At 37.6% G+C, this 19544-nt stretch overlaps 1 protein-coding gene across 1 annotated transcript in view; it reads left to right on the top strand.

Annotated features, from left to right (window-relative positions):
* Nucleotides 1-19544, top strand: part of LOC121373473 (unconventional myosin-Vb-like) — a 196293-nt gene that overhangs the window by 79597 nt on the left and 97152 nt on the right. The window contains exons 14-26 of the mRNA XM_041500138.1: nucleotides 1310-1450; nucleotides 1999-2208; nucleotides 2692-2823; nucleotides 6250-6347; nucleotides 7158-7244; nucleotides 8347-8458; nucleotides 9902-10113; nucleotides 11252-11366; nucleotides 13127-13318; nucleotides 15202-15291; nucleotides 16144-16368; nucleotides 16740-16835; nucleotides 18395-18589. Of these exons, the coding sequence (XP_041356072.1) occupies nucleotides 1310-1450; nucleotides 1999-2208; nucleotides 2692-2823; nucleotides 6250-6347; nucleotides 7158-7244; nucleotides 8347-8458; nucleotides 9902-10113; nucleotides 11252-11366; nucleotides 13127-13318; nucleotides 15202-15291; nucleotides 16144-16368; nucleotides 16740-16835; nucleotides 18395-18589 (1905 nt within the window). The remainder of the gene's footprint in view (nucleotides 1-1309; nucleotides 1451-1998; nucleotides 2209-2691; nucleotides 2824-6249; nucleotides 6348-7157; nucleotides 7245-8346; nucleotides 8459-9901; nucleotides 10114-11251; nucleotides 11367-13126; nucleotides 13319-15201; nucleotides 15292-16143; nucleotides 16369-16739; nucleotides 16836-18394; nucleotides 18590-19544) is intronic.

Below are 19544 nucleotides of genomic sequence, written 5' to 3'. Positions count from 1 at the left end.
ACAAATGACGTCACATCGCATTTGAAACATTACACAAGGCTGTTGCAGACCATGATTCTTATCGTTAAGTAAATCCATGAAAGGAGTTTTGATCATAGAAATAACAAAAGACGTTAAATTAAAAATGTTTTTGTAAAACATAAAAGAAGGTATGTAATAAATACAGAACTTCACATACGTGGTTTTCGCTTCCTATTTATTGCACTCGTTTATTTTGCAAAAGAACATATATAAATTAAAAAATGTTTTTGTAAAACATAAAATAAGGTATATAATAAATACAGAACTTCACATATGTTGTTTTCACTTCCTATTTATTGCACTCGTCAGTGGCGTAGGATGGTACACAATTTTTTACACTGTTATAAAGCAAATATAAAGCAAAATATCTGAAAAGTGGGGAGCACATGCCCCCTTGCCCCCCCTGCCCTGCTACCACCCACCCCAGCCCCCACCCCCACCCCCCACCCCACCCCCCGCTTCCTATGCCAGTGCTTGTTTATTTTGCGAAAGAAGATACCACTCAATCGCTATGCAGTCTCTTGGTATATATTCTTGCGCAAAATAAACTCGTGCAATAAATAGGAAGCTAAAACAACGTATGTGAAGTTCTGTATACATGTATTTACTAAACAATGCAAAATACCAACACAAAGATCTACAGTTTTATCAAACTCATTTGTTTTTTCTATGTAGCAGTTGTGGCACTGTGTTGAGATTGATGTTATATATTACATTATTACACACCAGTGTAAGATATTGCTCATGTCATAACAATCACTCAATATCTAACTAGTGTAATATTGGCGTGGCGTGAGCGTGACGTAGATCACTCGCTGACACAATTCGTAGAAAAATAACGTGTAGTAGGTATCGACATCTGCTTACTTTTGCGTTGCGGCTTGTTTACAGTTGGTTTGTAATAAATAAAATACTACACTAGCTTGCCTGTAATACTATTTTTATGAAACTCGTGAACAGTGTTGGTATCTGATGAGCAAAAGCGGGGTGGGGGCTGGGGTGGGTGGTAGCAGGGCAGGGGGGGCAAGGGGGCATGTGCTCCCCACTTTTCAGATATTTTGCTTTATATTTGCTTTATAACAGTGTAAAAAATTGTGTACCATCCTACGCCACTGACAAGTGCAATAAGCGTTTAGTATTCTGTATTTAGCACATATTTTCTTCTTGCATTAAAAACAAAAAGCAAAAGCAAAATTACATACATGTGTAGTAATATTAATTGGAAAATTATTTTACGGTTTAATTGTTTTTGTTGAGTTTTAAAAGATGTTCTCTGTGTTGTTTGCAGCACGTTTTCAAACTGGAACAAGAGGAATATGTGAAAGAACAGATTGAATGGTCGTTTATAGATTTCTATGACAACCAGCCGTGTATAGACTTAATAGAAAATAGACTTGGAATTCTCGACCTCCTAGATGAAGAATGTAAGGTAGGATTTCATTTGTTGGTTTCTATGACAACCAACCATGTATTGATTTGATAGAAAATAGACTTGGAATTTTCGACTTCTTGGATGAAGAATGTAAGGTAAGATTTCATTTGTTCGGTTTGGTGTACAAAATGTTAGAAATATTTATAAATATTGTTACGTCAGGCCCTAATCTAGAATTATAAAAAGTCGAAGAAGTGACTTCTTCTTTCCCACGAGAAAGGGGAGATGTTTGATAAAAATAGGTGAAGTAAACATTTATCGGTAGTATCGGTACCCTTCGTAATGTTTTGTCATGTTCTGCATTCATTCGGGAAACACCGACATAATGGTTTAAAATATTGTTCAATTTGATAATGATTTTTTTTTAGATCCCGAAAGGTTCTGACGGCAACTGGTGTCAGAAGTTATTCAACAAACACCTGAAGCCATCGAAACACTTCGACAAACCATTCATATCAAACCTTACTTTCAACTTTTTGTTTAAAATGTGTTGATTCTTTTTCTTCATCCAGTTTAAAAATAGCATTATTTTATTATGAATTTAGATGCCGAAAGGTTCTGACGGCAACTGGTGTCAGAAGCTGTACGACAAACACCTGAAGACGTCAAAACACTTTGACAAACCACGCATGTCGAACAAGGCGTTCATTATCAACCACTTTGCAGACCGCGTCACATACATGGCCGACGGTTTCCTGGAGAAGAACCGAGACACAGTCCTCGAAGAGCAGATCAACATTCTCAAAGCTAGTCAGGTACACGGATAAAGAATTCTATTACATACATGTACCTATTCAGTCTTATTAAAGTGATAAAGACATATTCAAACTGTGTGATAAATTTATCTGGACCGGAACTTTTAAATGGGGAATTCCCTTTTTATTTTTACTTGGAATTAGCATCTTTTTGTTACTGATATCATATATGATTTACAAATTACGTCACATCATATTTAAAACATTGACCAAGATTACCACAGAGTATGATTCTTAACGTTAAGTAAATCCAAGAAAGGAGTATTGATCATAGATTTTGGAAAGTGTTGTATTACTCGACCGATACACAGTCTCGTGATATATAGTGTTACGCAAAATGAACTTGTGCAGAAAGATGTTAACAAATGGCCATCAATAAAGTCCCTGACCTACATGTACAACAGTTCACATTGCAACTATGCCAGTTGCTGTTGGTACCAATGATAATTGCGAGCCCTGATGTTTGATTTTTTTTTTTTTCAGTTTGAGTTTGTCGGAGATCTGTTTGCAGAGTTGAAGCCAAAAATGGCCCGAGCGGGCTCTGTTTCAGTCCAACCTGTGAAGGCGCAGCCAAAGCAGGGCAGTAAACAGCACAAGAAAACAGTTGGTTCACAGGTAATTATTTATACTCACTTCAGTTAGGGACTGAGGTGCTTGGGTTTCTGGATCGAATCTCCTGGGTGGACCCATTGTGACTGATATATCAAAGGTGCAGCCAAAACAGGGCAGTAAGCAGCACAAAACGACAGCCAATTCACAGGTATTTATTTATACTTACTTCAATTAGGGAAAAAGGTGGAATCTAGCTAAGTCAGAAGAGCACTGGACTGAGTTGCATGGGTTATAAGATCGAATCTTCTCGGCGGATCTATTGTGACTGATATATCAAAGATGCAGCCAAAACAGGGCAGTAAGCAGCACAAAACGACAGCCAATTCACAGGTATTTATTTATACTCACTTCAATTAGGGAAAAAGGTGGAATCTAGCTAAGTCAGAAGAGCACTGGACTGAGTTGCATGGGTTTTAAGATCAAATCTCCAGGTTGGATCCATTGTGACTGGTATATCAAAGGTGCAGCCAAAACAGGGCAGTAAGCAGCACAAAACGACAGCCAATTCACAGGTATTTATTTATACTTACTTCAATTAGGGAAAAAGGTGGAATCTAGCTAAGTCAGAAGAGCACTGGACTGAGTTGCATGGGTTATAAGATCGAATCTTCTCGGCGGATCTATTGTGACTGATATATCAAAGATGCAGCCAAAACAGGGCAGTAAGCAGCACAAAACGACAGTCGATTCACAGGTATTTATTTATACTCACTTCAATTAGGGAAAAATGTGGAATCTAGCTAAGTCGGTAGAGCACTGGACTGAGTTGCATGGGTTTTAAGATCAAATCTCCTGGGTGGATCCATTGTGACTGATATATCAAAGGTGCAGCCGAAACAGGGCAGTAAGCAGCACAAAACGACAACCAATTCACAGGTATTTATTTATACTTACTTCAATTAGGGAAAAAGGTGGAATCTAGCTAAGTCGGTAGAGCACTGGACTGAGTTGCATGGGTTTTAAGATCAAATCTCCTGGGTGGATCCATTGTGACTGGTATATCAAAGGTGCAGCCGAAACAGGGCAGTAAGCAGCACAAAACGACAGCCAATTCACAGGTATTTATTTATACTTACTTCAGTTAGGGAAAAAGGTGGAATCTAGCTAAGTCGGTAGAGCACTGGACTGAGTTGCATGGGTTTTAAGATCAAATCTCCTGGGTGGATCCATTGTGACTGGTATATCAAAGGTGCAGCCGAAACAGGGCAGTAAGCAGCACAAAACGACAGCCAATTCACAGGTATTTATTTATACTTACTTCAGTTAGGGAAAAAGGTGGAATCTAGCTAAGTCGGTAGAGCACTGGACTGAGTTGCATGGGTTTTAAGATCAAATCTCCTGGGTGGATCCATTGTGACTGGTATATCAAAGGTGCAGCTGAAACAGGGCAGTAAGCAGCACAAAACGACAGTCGATTCACAGGTATTTATTTATACTCACTGGTATATTCGATTCACAGGTATTTATTTATACTCACTTCAATTAGGGAAAAAGGTGGAATCTAGCTAAGTCAGTAGAGCACTGGACTGAGGTGCATGGGTTTTAAGATCAAATCTCCAGGTTGGATCCATTGTGACTGGTATATCAAAGGTGCAGCTGAAACAGGGCAGTAAGCAGCACAAAACGACAGTCGATTCACAGGTATTTATTTATACTCACTTCAATTAGGGAAAAAGGTGGAATCTAGCTAAGTCAGTAGAGCACTGGACTGAGGTGCATGGGTTTTAAGATCAAATCTCCAGGTTGGATCCATTGTGACTGGTATATCAAAAGTGCAGCCGAAACAGGGCAGTAAGCAGCACAAAACGACAGCCGTTTCACAGGTATTTATTTATACTCACTTCAATTAGGGAAAAAGGTGGAATCTAGCTAAGTCAGTAGAGCACTGGACTGAGTTGCATGGGTTTTAAGATCAAATCTCCAGGTTGGATCCATTGTGACTGGTATATCAAAGGTGCAGCCGAAACAGGGCAGTAAGCAGCACAAAACGACAGTCGATTCACAGGTATTTATTTATACTCACTTCAATTAGGGAAAAAGGTGGAATCTAGCTAAGTCGGTAGAGCACTGGACTGAGTTGCATGGGTTTTAAGATCACTTTCATGGGGGATCCATTGTGACTGGTATATCAAAGGTGCAGCCGAAACAGGGCAGTAAGCAGCACAAAACGACAGTCGATTCACAGGTATTTCCTTATACTCACTTCAGTTAGGGAAAAAGGTGGAATCTAGCTAAGTCAGTAGAGCACTGGACTGAGTTGCATGGGTTATAAGATCGAATCTTCTCGGCGGATCTATTGTGACTGATATATCAAAGATGCAGCCAAAACAGGGCAGTAAGCAGCACAAAACGACAGTCGATTCACAGGTATTTATTTATACTCACTTCAATTAGGGAAAAATGTGGAATCTAGCTAAGTCGGTAGAGCACTGGACTGAGGTGCATGGGTTTCTGGATCGAATCTCCTGGGTTGACCCATTGTGACTAGTATATCAAAAGTGCAGCCGAAACAGGGCAGTAAACAGCACAAGAAGACAATTGGTTCATAGGTATCCAGGGCTTCTAGAATTTCTATCAAATCCACTAGCCATGGGATCAGTCATTTAAGAAATTTACTAGCCACGATTAAAAATTCACTAGCCCTACTTTACTTTAAGTAAATACAGTATTACTATTTAATAATAATAATTGGATGTCACCTAAAGAGGGAGATGGAGATTAAAACACTAAGGTTGGGGGGGGGGGGGGGGGGGGAGTGAGTTACAGGATATTCATATTTTAAAAAAATAGACTAAAATGCAGCATTTGACAACTTGTTTTCACTAGCCATTGGGCATGGTAATATTAGTTATTTACTAGCCCAACATTGAATATCACTAGCCATGGGAGTGGGGCTACCATTAGGGAAAAACTGAGGATATGGGGGAAATCCTTAAAATGTCGATGAAGAGAAAACTGAAACCCGTCAAAATGACTGTGAATTGTTGGTTTTTGTTGTGTGTTTTTTTTTTTTTAATATTTACTTGTTTAGTGATTTTCATGCAAATTGTAATCTGTTTAGTTTTGTTTTTCAAAACAAAATGTTTGGGTTTTTTTTGTGTTTTTTTACAAAATGTTTAAATTTGTTTTCTTCAAACACTGGCTTGTTTTCAATTCTGTGGGGTTTTTTATTCTCTCTTTTTCTACAGTGTCTTGTTTTTTCAGTTTTATGGGGGTTTTATATGATTCTTTCTTTTCTACAAACAGTGACTTGTTTTTCAGTTCTGGTTTTTTCTATTATTCTTTTTTTTCTATAAACACTGGCTTATTTTTCAATTTTGTCGGGTTTTTATATGATTCTCTTTTCTACAAATACTGGCTTGTTTTTCAGTTCTGTTTTTTTTTTTTATATGATTCTTTTTTTTCTACAAACACTGGCTTGTTTTTCAGTTCCGTGATTCCCTGATGAAACTGATGCAGACGTTGAATGCGACTGCACCTCACTACATCAGATGTATCAAGCCAAACGACGACAAAGAGGCTTTCAAGTATGTTACCAGCCTTTGCAAACCTGATAATTAATATTGTGATATATCGAGTAAACCCTGATATATCGAGTTGCCCCCCCCCCCCCCCCCAAAAAAAAAGAAGAAAATAATATGATATATCGACTGGCCGCCTCCCCCCCCCAGACAAAACATAAAAGAGCGAGAGAATAAGATAACTACTAAATATGGAATTATTAAAAAAGTATGGGGATTGTAACTGATATTTTATACCCATTACTATCTGGATATTTGCCACATTCACTAAAAAAATTAGGATTATAGGTGAAATATTGTTAAAATAGCAATAATTTAAAATTGTAAATAAAAGAAATGTGACGCCAGATAGGAGGTCAATAAGTGCAATGAGTGTCACATTTGTTTTCGTACAATTTTGAATCTGTTGCTATTTTAACAATATTTGACATATGGGCTTAAACATTTTCACTGAAGGTGGCAAATATTTATGTAGTAGTGGGTATCAAATATCCCAAGTTTCAGTTTCCAGACTTTTTTTTTTATACGATTCCATATTCAGCAGGGTTATCGTGTTTCTGACGGCCACCCAATATATACATGTATTGGTTTTAAAAAACAATTTGGGGAGCATCGACATTGCACTATATATAATTTTCATGACTGTTCATCACTGATCAAAATTAATTTTAATATGTACCTATTTCTCATAAAATCATCCAAGTTTTCATCATTCAGTGTATTATAGTTGGGTTAAGATGTTTTTGCATATTTGTGTGTCTGACATGTCATTCTGTACGACTCACTGCTTTTATTAATGTTTTGTTTTGTTTTCAGTTTTGATCCTAAGCGAGCTGTGGAACAACTGCGAGCCTGTGGTGTTTTGGAGACGATTCGAATCAGTGCAGCCGGCTATCCCTCCAGGTACAGTCTGACTCACAGTACTCTTTACTGTTAGGTGTATGAGATACAGAGTAAAAAGTAAAGTTTGTTTTATTTAACGACGCCACTAGAGCACATTGATTTTTTATCTTATCATTGGCTATTGGACATCAAACATATGGTCATTCTGAAACTGTTTTTAGAGGAAACCCGCTGTCGCCACATAGGCTACTCTTTTACAACAGGCAGCAAGGGATCTTTTATTTGCGCTTCCCACAGGCAGGATAGCACAAACCATGGCCTTTGTTGAACCAGTTATGGATCACTGGTCGGTGCAAGTGGTTTACACCTACCCATTTGGCCTTGCGGAGCACTCACTCAGGGTTTGGAGTCGGTATCTGGATTAAAAATCCCATGCCTCAACTGCGATCCGAACCCAGTACCTACCAGCCTGTAGAACGATGGCCTAACCACGACGCCACCGAGGCCGGTGAGATACAGAGAGTATTGCATGAGCGGGAGTTACATACGGAATTTATGAAACAAGTTTAAGAATTGTTGAATTCCAAGAGAGAAAAAGAGAGAGAGAGAGAGAGAGAGAGAGAGAGAGAGAGAGAGAGAGAGAGAGAGAGAGAGAGAGAGAGAGAGAGAGAGAGCGCAAGAGAGGGAGGGAGGTATAAAACTATTCAAACAAGTTTTATAAATTTCGTATGGCATCCTGTGTATGTTATAATTTATTTATTATACACAAACTGTGATTTATAACACTCATTAAATATGATTGTAATCACTTCACAATTGAGGTGAATAATATTCAGCGATGTCAATTACAGTGACGTCGAATGATGTCAGTATTATAGCTTGTAGCTGCTACAGTTACGTCAGAAGTGTGCTATAACAGTTATTAATGTATTATTATAGCCCATGCTATAAAAAGAGAGTAGGAAAATACAATATTTATTTAACCGTTTATTGTAGACCATGTGGATAACAATATGAATTATGATTCATGCTCTCTACAACTGGGGGAGGGGGTTGGGGGGAGCGGAGTTCTGTCACTGCCTCCTAATTATTTTAGGCCAAGTATGGCAGTTATTTAAAGTTTTTATGTTTAGCTAGTATTCATTATTGATGATGATTGCAGATGGACCTATTCCGAGTTTTTCCGCCGGTACAGAGTTCTTGCTAAATCTAAGGACATCAACAAGTCGAACATGCTGAAAACGTGTGAAAACATCCTACCCAAGCTCATTGTGGTAAGCAGTTTTATACATGTGTCTTCAAATTGTGTGGTTTACTTAAAAGCCCCAGTCACAATGTCAAGGATTGTCTAGCCGGATCCACGACGGATGAAAACCTCACGGATGACCCCGGATAAACCAAGGATTATTAAGGCTAGGGGTTAGTTGACATTGGGGAGCACTACAGGTCGCTGCAGATCGCTAAGGATCGGTACAGTTTAGTACGGACCACAATGGATTGTCACGAATGATGCCTGATGGCATCCGTGGCTAACCCGGCGTCCTGGTCCTTGACAGTGTGACCGGGGCTTAATGAAACTATTGTCATCTCACTAGTTTTATATATCCGTTTTGTTCATTGTCCATCAGTCTGTCCATCCAACCATCCCATCCATCCCACCTATCCATCTATACATTATTGCATCCATCCATTGTTCCATCCATTCATACATTTATACATTGTTCCATCCATCCATACATTGTCCCATCCATCCATCCATCCATACAAATTGTATGGAAAATCCACAATCACCTATTATTCCTGGACTTCTGTAAATAAATATTTATAAGGTTCTTTGGTTTTTTTACTTTTTTGTACCAGTTTGATAAAACAAAGATATTTTTTCAGGCTGGTGTGGGTTTTTCCTCTATTGTTAATTTATTAACAGTTAATAACAATTAACATCTTTATATTTGTAGTTTTCACTTCTTCTTTTCTTTCAGGACCATAACAAATACCGATTTTTTCGGGCTGGTCCTGTTTTTTCATCTTTTATTAAGTTTTTGTATTTTAAATTTAAAGAAATTTTTTTCATGACCCAGACAAGTACCGGTTTGGTAAAACAAAGATATTTTTCTGGTCTGGTCATGTTATTTTTATATTTTTGTGAAGTTTTTGTATTTTTAAAAAAAAAATCAAAAATTCTTTTAGCACCCAGACAAGTACGATTTTGGTAAACGATGATATTTTTCTGGTCTGGTCATGTTTTTTCATCTTTTTATTAAGTTTTCATATTTAAAATTTTACAATTTGTTCTGACAAGTACCAATTTGGTAAAACAAAGATATTTTTCTAGGCTGGTCATGATTTTTAATTTTTTGTTAAGTTTTCATATTTAAAATTGTACATATTTTTTCTTTCAGGACCCAAAAAAGTACCGGTTTGGTAAAAAAGATATTTTTCCAGGCTGGTCATGTTTTTTCATATTTTTGTTAACTTTTCTTATTTAACATTTTTCTTCTTTTTTTTCTTCAGGACCCAGACAAATACCGGTTTGGTAAAACGATGATATTTTTCCATGCTGGTCATGTTTTTTCATCTTTTTGTTAAGTTTTCATATTTAAAATTCGACATATTTTTTCTTTTATGACCCAAACAAATACCGGTTTGGTAAAACGATTAAAAAAAAATTGTTAAGTTTTCGTATTTAATTTTTTTTTTTTTTTTTTTTCTTTCAGGACCCAGACAAATACCGGTTTGGTAAAACGAAGATATTTTTCCGTGCTGGCCAGGTTGCGTACCTAGAGAAGCTGCGCAGCGAGAAGCTGAGAGCGTGTGGCGTCATGATCCAGAAACACATCCGCGGCTGGCTGTGTCGACGCAAGTACCGCAAGATCCGCACGTCCGTCCTGCTCGTACAGAGATTCGGACGCGGTCTGCTCGCTAGAAGGTATTTCACGTCTCTATTGAGTAATTATAGGATATTAAACGAGTTTTCATTTCGTATCATGTTTATGTCCCGAGTGAAATAATTTACAGTTATCACGAGCTTTAGTGAGTGACAATGAAAATTATTTCACAAGGGACATAAACATGATACGAAATGATAGCGAGTTTAGTATACAATCTATCACCATTGTGAGGTGTACATAAGGCAGTTCCAGTTCAAGGGACAATATGTTTTCTTTGGAGCAGCCTTGTGTAATGTTTCAAATGCGATGTGACATAATTTGTAAATCATATATGACGTCGGTAAATAAAAGGCGCTAACTGCAGTGAAAAGAAAAAGGGAATTCCCCATTTAAAAGTTCCGGTCCAGATCACACATGTACAATGCAAAATAAATTTATCACATGGTTTCAAAACGTCTTTATTACTATAGTAAGATTGAATAGGTATGTAATAAAATTTTAAAAACTTTTGATTCATACATTCACTCTCTTTATGAGCTATAAAGAAATATGCATATAACAATGTAAATCAAGTAACTGCTTTATGACGTCATAAAGCTCAGTCCATCATGGACTTATGACGTCATCCAAGCACAGACACAAAAATGTTAAAAACACAGACATTCTGATTTAGTTGGGGGGGTTTTGGGGTGGGGGGGGTTTATAAGTAAGAACATAAACATATCTGTTATATAGCAAACCTTTTACTTCTAAAATATGGCAGTTCCAGATTTCATGGGAAACCTTACTAAAGTTTTCCAACAAGAAATTGTGTTCTAATTTACATACGGCAATTCCAGCTTTTATGAAGCTTGTGAATATTAAACTAGGATTTTCTTCCATGAAACTTCCATATTGACCACTATTTATTTATTATTTTAAATCTTGCACGAGATACCGATGTCTGGGCAGGTCGGTCCACTTGATGAATAGGAATTTGTTCCAATAATAGAAATGGACAGGTGCTTTGGACCGACAAGAATGACAAAAGTGGGACCGGCAAATGCACGTTTTTTTTAAAAATAATTTCGGTCTCAGAGATCGAGAATCGGTCCCAGACCGGGGAAAAAAGGGCTTTTCCCCCACCCCTGCATGGAAGTTTTTTGTAATTTGTGTCTTCTTTCTTTCGTTCTTCAGACAAGCCTTGTTCCTGCGACAGTCTAAGGCGGCCACGAGAATACAGTCACAGTGGCGAGGTTACAAGGAACGACAGAGTTACCGCAAATTGCGATTCTCCATCACTCTACTCCAGGTAAGGGACTGTTTGGTACTCGTTCCAGCCAAAGGCAGGACGTAGCCCAGTGGTAAACCGCTCGTTTGAAGCGAGGTCAGTCTAGGATCGATCCCCGTCGGTGGGCCTATTGTGCTATTTCTCACTCTAGCCAGTGCACCACGACTGATATATCAAAGGTTGTGGTATGTGCTATCCTGTCTGTGGGGTGGTGCATATAAAAGATCCCTTGCTACTAATGGAAAAATATAGCGGGTTTCATCTCGATGACTGTGTCAAAATGACCATATGTTTGACATCCAATAGCCGATAATTAATAAATCAGTGTGTTCTAGTGGTGTCGTTAAACAAACCAAACTTAGTTCCAGCCAGTGCACCGCAACTGGTATATCAAAGGTCATGATATGTACTATCCTGTCTGTCTGGTGGTGCATATAATGGCAGTTATTGCAGCCATTGCAAAATAACTTTTTAATATAAGTACAGTTTACTGTGTAGGTTATTTACATAGCTCATAGGTCAAGGGAGACCACTCGTCTGTGTTGATATTTATATTCAATGACGTCAAATATTTGACGGCATTGTTTATATTCATACGGAAATTAAATACTTTGTTGTTACGTTGTGAAGGAAGCTGGACTATTTATTAAAAACAATTATTTGATATGTGCTATTCTGTCTGTGTGGTGGTGCATATAAAAGGTCCCTTGCTACTAATGGAAAAACATGTAGCGGGTTTCCTCTCAAAGACTATATGTCAAAATTAGTAAATGTTTGACATCCAGTAGCATGTAGCGGGTTTCCTCTCTAAGACTATATGTCAAAATTAGTAAATGTTTGACATCCAGTAGTCGATGATTAATAAATCAAATTGCTCTAGTGGTGTTGTTAAACAAAACATACTTTAAAAAAAAAAACATTTTGTAATAAATACTTGATAGAAAATCATCTGGATAGAAAATAGCAAGGACTTGGCTGCGTTTTACTTCATGAAGTTTTTTTAAAATTGTTTTTGTCACCCTTCCCTTCCAACAATTTATAACTTAACCAATGATACCCCCCAAAGTGTTATGTAATTGTTGAACAGCCCTTAAAATAGCAATTACTTCCTGCATTTTACTTACATGTAATGAAAAACATCATAAAATGTTATGTAATTAACACTTGTGTCCTCTTCATTCCAACATTTCATAATGCAACTGATGATACCTCACCCCAAAGTGTTATGTAATTGTTGAATGGCTCCTAAAATAGCAATTACTTGCTGCATTTTACTTAATGAAAAAAACAAGAAAAAAATGTAACTGTCGCCCCTCCCTTCCAACATTTTATAACTTAAAGGTATATTGTCACAGACCACTGACCTATTCAATGGCCTAACAAAGTATTACCTGAACAAAAATAATTTGATTTGTTCCTAAATATACTTTATTCGACCATCTTCATAACCACCATACTCCATTTATTAATGATATTTTGCAAAAATAATTGAATTATGGCAATGGTCCATAATTCAAAAACTAAAATTGCCGAGAAGGTTGACATGGATTTCACTCCATCATGGTTCAGTTAAGGTGATGCGATAGCTAGATTTGGTTTCCAACAATGAATGTAATTTTTATTTATTATCCATTTTTAGAGAAATAAGGTCCTTAAATCCGTGACAGTATGCCTTTAACGGATGATACCCTATAGAGTGTTAATTAATTTGTTGAACGGCCCCTTAAATGAATATGCTTGATGTTGAACGGCCCCTTAAATGAATATGCTTGATGTTGCAGGCACACATACGAGGGATGTTTGCTCGCAGCAAGTATGTGGGCTTGATGCGACAGCGCAGTGCGGTAATGATCCAGAAACAGGTTCGTGCGTACCTGGCGCGTAAGACATTCAAGCGGGTGTTGCGGGGAATCATTCTCCTGCAGAGTCACGTCAGACGAAGGAAGGCAAGGAGAGAACTGAAGATCCTGAAGGTATGTTTCTTATGTCACATCAAAAACACAGATCCTTTTGTTTAAGACCTGGAGCCCGTTCCACGAAGCTATCTCAGCCCTAAGATCAACTTAAGTACATAGGGTAGCTATGCGCTTAAGGTAATCTTAGGGCTAAGATCGCTTCGTGGAACGGGGCCCTGGTCTCATTCCAGGAATCAATCTTAGTGTTAAGTGTGTAACTACCTTTGTGCTAAGATCACCGTAAACAGCCTTACCATTATGCGATTAGTCGCACCAACTTGTCGCATGCGATTTCTCGGCCCTACACAAATCGGAATGTATAAGACTGAAGATGTTCCGATTTAGGTGTTGATCACATGTGAAAAATCAGTGCAACTAATTGCATAATTAAGAAGCTGCTTTAAATGGTGTGCACTTAAGGTGATCTTAGCGCTACGATCACTTCATGAAACGAAGCCCAGTGCTGTATGTTCATTGAATGCCATTAATTCTAATATTTTAAACCCTGTATGGTTACATTTCCCATTAATGCTTCGATGAATTAAAGATCTTGACCCATATTCACAAAAAGGTGTAAATTTACGTCTACCACTAGCACTTACGTCTGCTGTAGATTTACGTTTACGTGCAAGAAGCACCTTATTCTCAAAGACAGTCGTAAATGTAAACTTAACTTAGTTGGACGTAAATCTACGATTTAACACTTTCACCGGAGAAATAAAAAAAAACCCATTAGAAACGATGGTTACCGGGTAAATAACAAATGCGCAAAACTCAATTTTGTTTGTCGTCTGCTAACAATAACATCACGAACGGCGAACCATGACATTTTGGTATTGGTGAGGATCCGCGTTTTGGTACGAACTTGAGGATATTTCTTAAAAAGGAAAAGATAACTCAGGAGAAATTGGCCGAGTCGAAAACATCCGTTCGATCACCAACAAAAATATGTTAAATCCGTGGGCGTTCGCGATCGCAAACTGCTTCAATTATTGGAAATGCTGCCAGTTTTCGTAAATAATAGTAAATAACGGCGATCGCGCTTGATTTATTATATGAACACGACTTACGTGCAGCGTTAGTTGTAACTGGAGGCACTCTTATATTTACGTCCAACTTTACACATAACTTACGTTTTCGTTGTTTCATGAATAGTTCTTCGGTTGTAGATTTACGTTTACGTGTAAAACTAGGCTTACAATGTTTTGTGAATATGGGTCCTTGAAAGTAAGTTTCATATGTCAAAGTCAATGCTAATATTTCAAACTGCATGGTTACATAACACGTTAATGCTTCAAGGATTTAAAGATTTAGAAAATACATCACATTTGTCTTCATTTCTCACAAACTATAAGTTGGCTTATAGTTGCACCTTTGAATGTTCAATTACAATGCACGTGAAAACATTTTTTAAAAGTTAATTAATTAAAATTAAAATTGAATCCTTTTTTTTTAATCTGATTTGGGAGGTGATTTTAAATTTTTTTTTTTACATGATTTGAAATGAACATCTATGGATACAACACCGGCCTCGGTGGCACAGTGTTTAAGCCATTGGACTACAGGCTGGTAGGTACAGGGTTCGCAGCCCGGTACTGGCTCCAACCCAGAGCGAGTTCTTAAGGGCTCAGTGGGTAGGTGTAAGGCCACTACACCCTCTTCTCTCTCACTAACCAACTAAGAACTAACCCACTGTCCTGGACAGACAGCCCAAATAGCTAAGGTGCATGCCCAGGATAGCATGCTTCAACCGTAATTGAATATAAGCATGAAAAGAAGTTGAAATAAAATATGGATACAGCTGTTAGCAACATCGAATATAAGTTTATTGAATGCAAGACATTTACTTCTTCGGAATTCTTGTTAAAATTAATTATTTATTGCTTGTTGTTGCTCTACAGGTGGAGGCTAAGTCGGTAGAACACATTAAAAATGTCAACAAGGGTTTGGAGAACAAGATCATCGAATTGCAACAGAAGTTGGACGTAAAGGTAAATTAATCTTTCTTACCAAATATTTTGGGTTGAGGTTTTTCTGTCTTGTAAGAATGAGAATCCACTCTTAAAACGTCGTACTTTTCTCTTTGGTTTGTTTTAATCTAACAAATCATTGAAGCTATAATTCTATTTCACACCTGTCTGTACAAAGCCAAATAAACGTAAAATTAATTTAAAAACCTGTTGAGTGCAACATTAAATAAAACATTTCTTGTTTTCTGTAAGTGTGTGTGTGTGTGTGTGTGTGTGTGTGTCTCTCTCTCTCTCTCTCTCTCTCTCTCTCTCTCTCTCTCTCTCTCTCTCTCTCTCTCTCTCTCTCTCTCTCTCTCTCTCTCTCTCTCTCTCTCTCATCTTTCTGTCTCTGTCTCTCTCTCTCTCTCTCTCTCTCTCTCTCTCTCTCTCTCTCTCTCTCTCTCTCTCTCTCTCTCTCTCTCTCTCTCTCTCTCATTATTCTCTGTCTGTCTGTCTGTCTGTCTGTCTAGGTTGTTTGTATTTTTATTTACCACAAGTTGCGTATTACATGCATTTTCCTGCATACATGTACAACCGTACATGACAAATTTACCCTTTATGATATTTGTAGTATTATATGAAGGCATATTGAGTTTGCTATAACTAACATGTTTCAAACTAATAGAGCCTTTTCAATAACTAACATTAAATAATCAATTTAATTTTCTTCTTTGGAATATCAATATCTCTACATGTACATGTGTATGTTTAATGCATTTCTGGATTTTATCTCCTTAAGATTTCTTATACTGACATTTTTTTTGTGTGGTTTTAACTTTACTTTATAAAAAAGTGAACTTTTATAAACTTACAAACTTAATATTTCTGTTTCAGGCGAAGACTGTGGTATTTATGAAAGAACAGGAACACAATGTCAGCGAACTGAAAACCGAAATTCAACGTCTCAAAACGACCGGTACCGAGAAGAAAGTCTCGTCCAATCGGATTCAAGAACTCGAAGAGGAGATTCGCAGGCTGAAGGAAGAACTCCAGAGAGAGGCTGAAGAGAAAAAAGACATTCTTACGGAGAAAGTACAGCTAGAGAAAGAAAACGAAGAGGTACGAGTCCTGGGCTTATTTTATTAATGTAATCAGTCAGTCATTTAATCATGAATTCTCTTGGTCACCAGCCTTGGTGGTCTTGTGGTTAAGCCATCGGATATAAGACTGGTAGGTACTGGGTTCACAGCCCGGTACCGGCTCCCACCCAGAGCAAGCTTAAACGACTCAATGGATGGGTGTAAGACCACTATACCCTCTGACATATCTGATTATTACTATTATTTAGTAAAATTTTATTAACTTAAAGTAAAGTAGGGCTAGTGAATTTTTTATCGTGGCTAGTACATTTTTTAAATTACTGATCATCCAAAAATTTTAGAAGCCCTGGTTATGTACTCAAAATGATTTATTGTTGTTGTTGTTTTCAGCTTGTTCTCGTGTTCCAAGAGGAGAAACGAAGACTACAGACAGAACTGGATGAATCTTTACGCAGAGTGAAAGAGAACAAGAAGAAAATGCCAAAGGTCAGTCGATATATTCCACATACATGTACATAGTAGGTCATAACTTCACATATGTTGTTTTCGCTACCTATTTATTGCACAAGTTTATTTTGCGCAAGAATATATACCACGAGACCGCGTAGCTGTCAAGTGCGTGCGTTATACTTTAGCATGCTCATATACCATGAAGGTTTCGAGCATGTCGGTCTCTGGGAAGCTGTCGAGTGGTATGTTCTTTCGCAAAATAAACGAGTGCAATAAATAGGAAGCGAAAATAATGTATTGGTCTAGGATTGATCCCCGTCAGTTGGCCTCTTGGGCTATATCTTGCTCCAGCCAGTGCACAATGACTGGTATATCAAAGGGCATGGTATGTCCTGTCTTGACTGTGGGGTGGTGCATATAAAAGATCCCTTTCTATTAATGGAAAAATGTAGCGGGCTTCCTCTCTATGACTATATGTCACAATTACCAAATATTTGACATCGAATAGCTGATGATTAATTAATCAATGTGCTCTAGTGGTGCTGTTAAATAAATCAAACTTTAGCCCAGTGGTAAAGGGCTCCCTTGATGCATGTTGGTCTAGGATCGACTTTTTTTACATGATGGTTTGCCCTTTTTGACAGAGTTATGGCCCTTGAAATTAGACCATGCAAAAATAATTTTTTGCCCTGCTTTAGGCCACTGTGAATTTTAAGTTAAGTTTTAAGTGTAAAGTTATCAATAATGTGCATTAAGTAACAGTGACTTCATTCCTAGAACTACGGTAATTGCCGTAGATCCATTATGAATTTATTAATTGCTGTTGGTCAGGGGCTATGATTTGATTTATTTAACAACACCACTAGAGCACATTGATTAATTAATCATCGGCAAATATAAAAACCAAAAGTAGTCCCGATCAACAAAAATTATTGCCGTCAGTTGACGGGACTACTTTTGGTTTTTATATTTGTTGAATTTTTTTTATCAATTTAAAATTGCCGTAGACAGGCTCAAAAATGCCATCAGTGAGCATTTTGCCTGTGGCAAAAACCTTTCAGAATTGCCGTAGGTAACAAATTCTAAAGTTCAAGTCCAGGACTTTGATTAATACGCCCCGTCGGTGCGCCCATTGGGCTATTTCTCATTCCAGCCAGTGCTCCACAACTGGTGTAACAAAGGCTGTGGTATATGCTATCCTGTCTGTGGGATGGTGCATATAAAAGATCCCTTGCTGCTAATCGAAAATGAGTAGCCCATGAAGTGGCGACAACAAGTTTCCTCTCTCAATATCCGCATGGTCCTTAACCATATGTCCGACGCCATATAACCGTAAATAAAATATGTTGAGTGCGTCGTTAAATAAAACATTTCCTTCCTTCCTTCGTCTCTAAGACTAAATGTCACAATTACCAGATATTTGACATCCAATTGCCGATGATTAATTAATCAATGTGCTCCAGTTGTGTTGTTAAACAAAACAAACTTTTTACCTGACGATTTGGACAGAGTTATGGCCCTTGAAATTAGACTATACAAAAATGTTTTCTGCCCTGCTGGCCACTGAATTTTAAGTTAAGTTTTTATGTCTTAAGGTTATTAATAATGTGCATAGTGTAATAGTGACATTGGGTAACACTATTCTGTTGTTTGACTACCCAGCAATCCTCAAGGAGAAACTGGAGGCTGCTAACAAGGTGATACTGAAGGAGTTTGACTTGGAGCGCAGTCACCACCAGAAGCTGGTCAAGGAGCACGCACGACTTCAACAGAGACTCGAGAACCTCCAGGTAAAGTATAGCATCCAGTTTTGATAGAGTTATGGCCCTTGAATTTAGGTCTTACTACACAGATGTCATCTGCCATTGAAACCCATGTTAAATTGCCCAACTTCAAACGAAGGTGAAGTATAGCATCTGGTTTTAACAGAGTTATCACCCTTGAACTCAAGAGAGATGAAAAAACAAATCGTGACATTTTTTCTCTCTTTTTTTTTTTTCAACAATTCCTCAAGATATTGAGTTGAACGTTTTGTCTATGGCTTTATCACGTACTGCAACAGATTGACTTTCATGGCAATTTATCTATTTTTTAAAGAGTTATGCCCCTTGAACTTACATGTAGGACATTCAAAAAGTTTGTTTTTCGGACTTGTTTTTTCAATGCCTTAAGATTATCAGCTGAAATTTTGTGCATAGCTTTATCATGTACTGTTACAGATCAAGGTTGACGTTCATTACAATTTACTTATTTTTAACAGAGTTATGGCCCTTTTACAGAGTTACCACCTACAAAATTTATTAAATTTAATGATTTACAGAGCAATTTACAGTGAACAAAATGACACAGTATTGTTACAAACCAACGCAGGCCTTGAGCTTACCTTTTTTCAGTGGTAGCCCATCCGGCTTCCAGGTTATGAAATCTGGTAGCCCTCAGTAAAATTGGTAGCCCATAGTTTTAATAAACTTTTAAATAAGAAGAGAAGAACAAAATAATTTATTTTTATTTAAGCGTTGTTTTAGGTTGGGTTTTTTTAGGTGTTAAGCATCTTGTTGATTGCAGAGTAACTGGATGTGCAAAAAAAATCTAGTAGCCCAGCGGACTACCAGGTTTAGACATCTGGTAGCCCGAGTGAGAAATTGGTAGCTAAATCATCCCGGCTACCGCTAAGGTCGAGCCCTGCAATGTATAATGAATCCTAGTGGAATGTGCATTTTGGTAGGTTTTTTTATAAATGCACAA

The sequence above is a fragment of the Gigantopelta aegis genome, chromosome 5 (assembly GCF_016097555.1).
Source record: "Gigantopelta aegis isolate Gae_Host chromosome 5, Gae_host_genome, whole genome shotgun sequence".
Taxonomy (NCBI): domain Eukaryota; kingdom Metazoa; phylum Mollusca; class Gastropoda; order Neomphalida; family Peltospiridae; genus Gigantopelta; species Gigantopelta aegis.
This window is presented reverse-complemented; position numbering and strand designations above follow the sequence as displayed.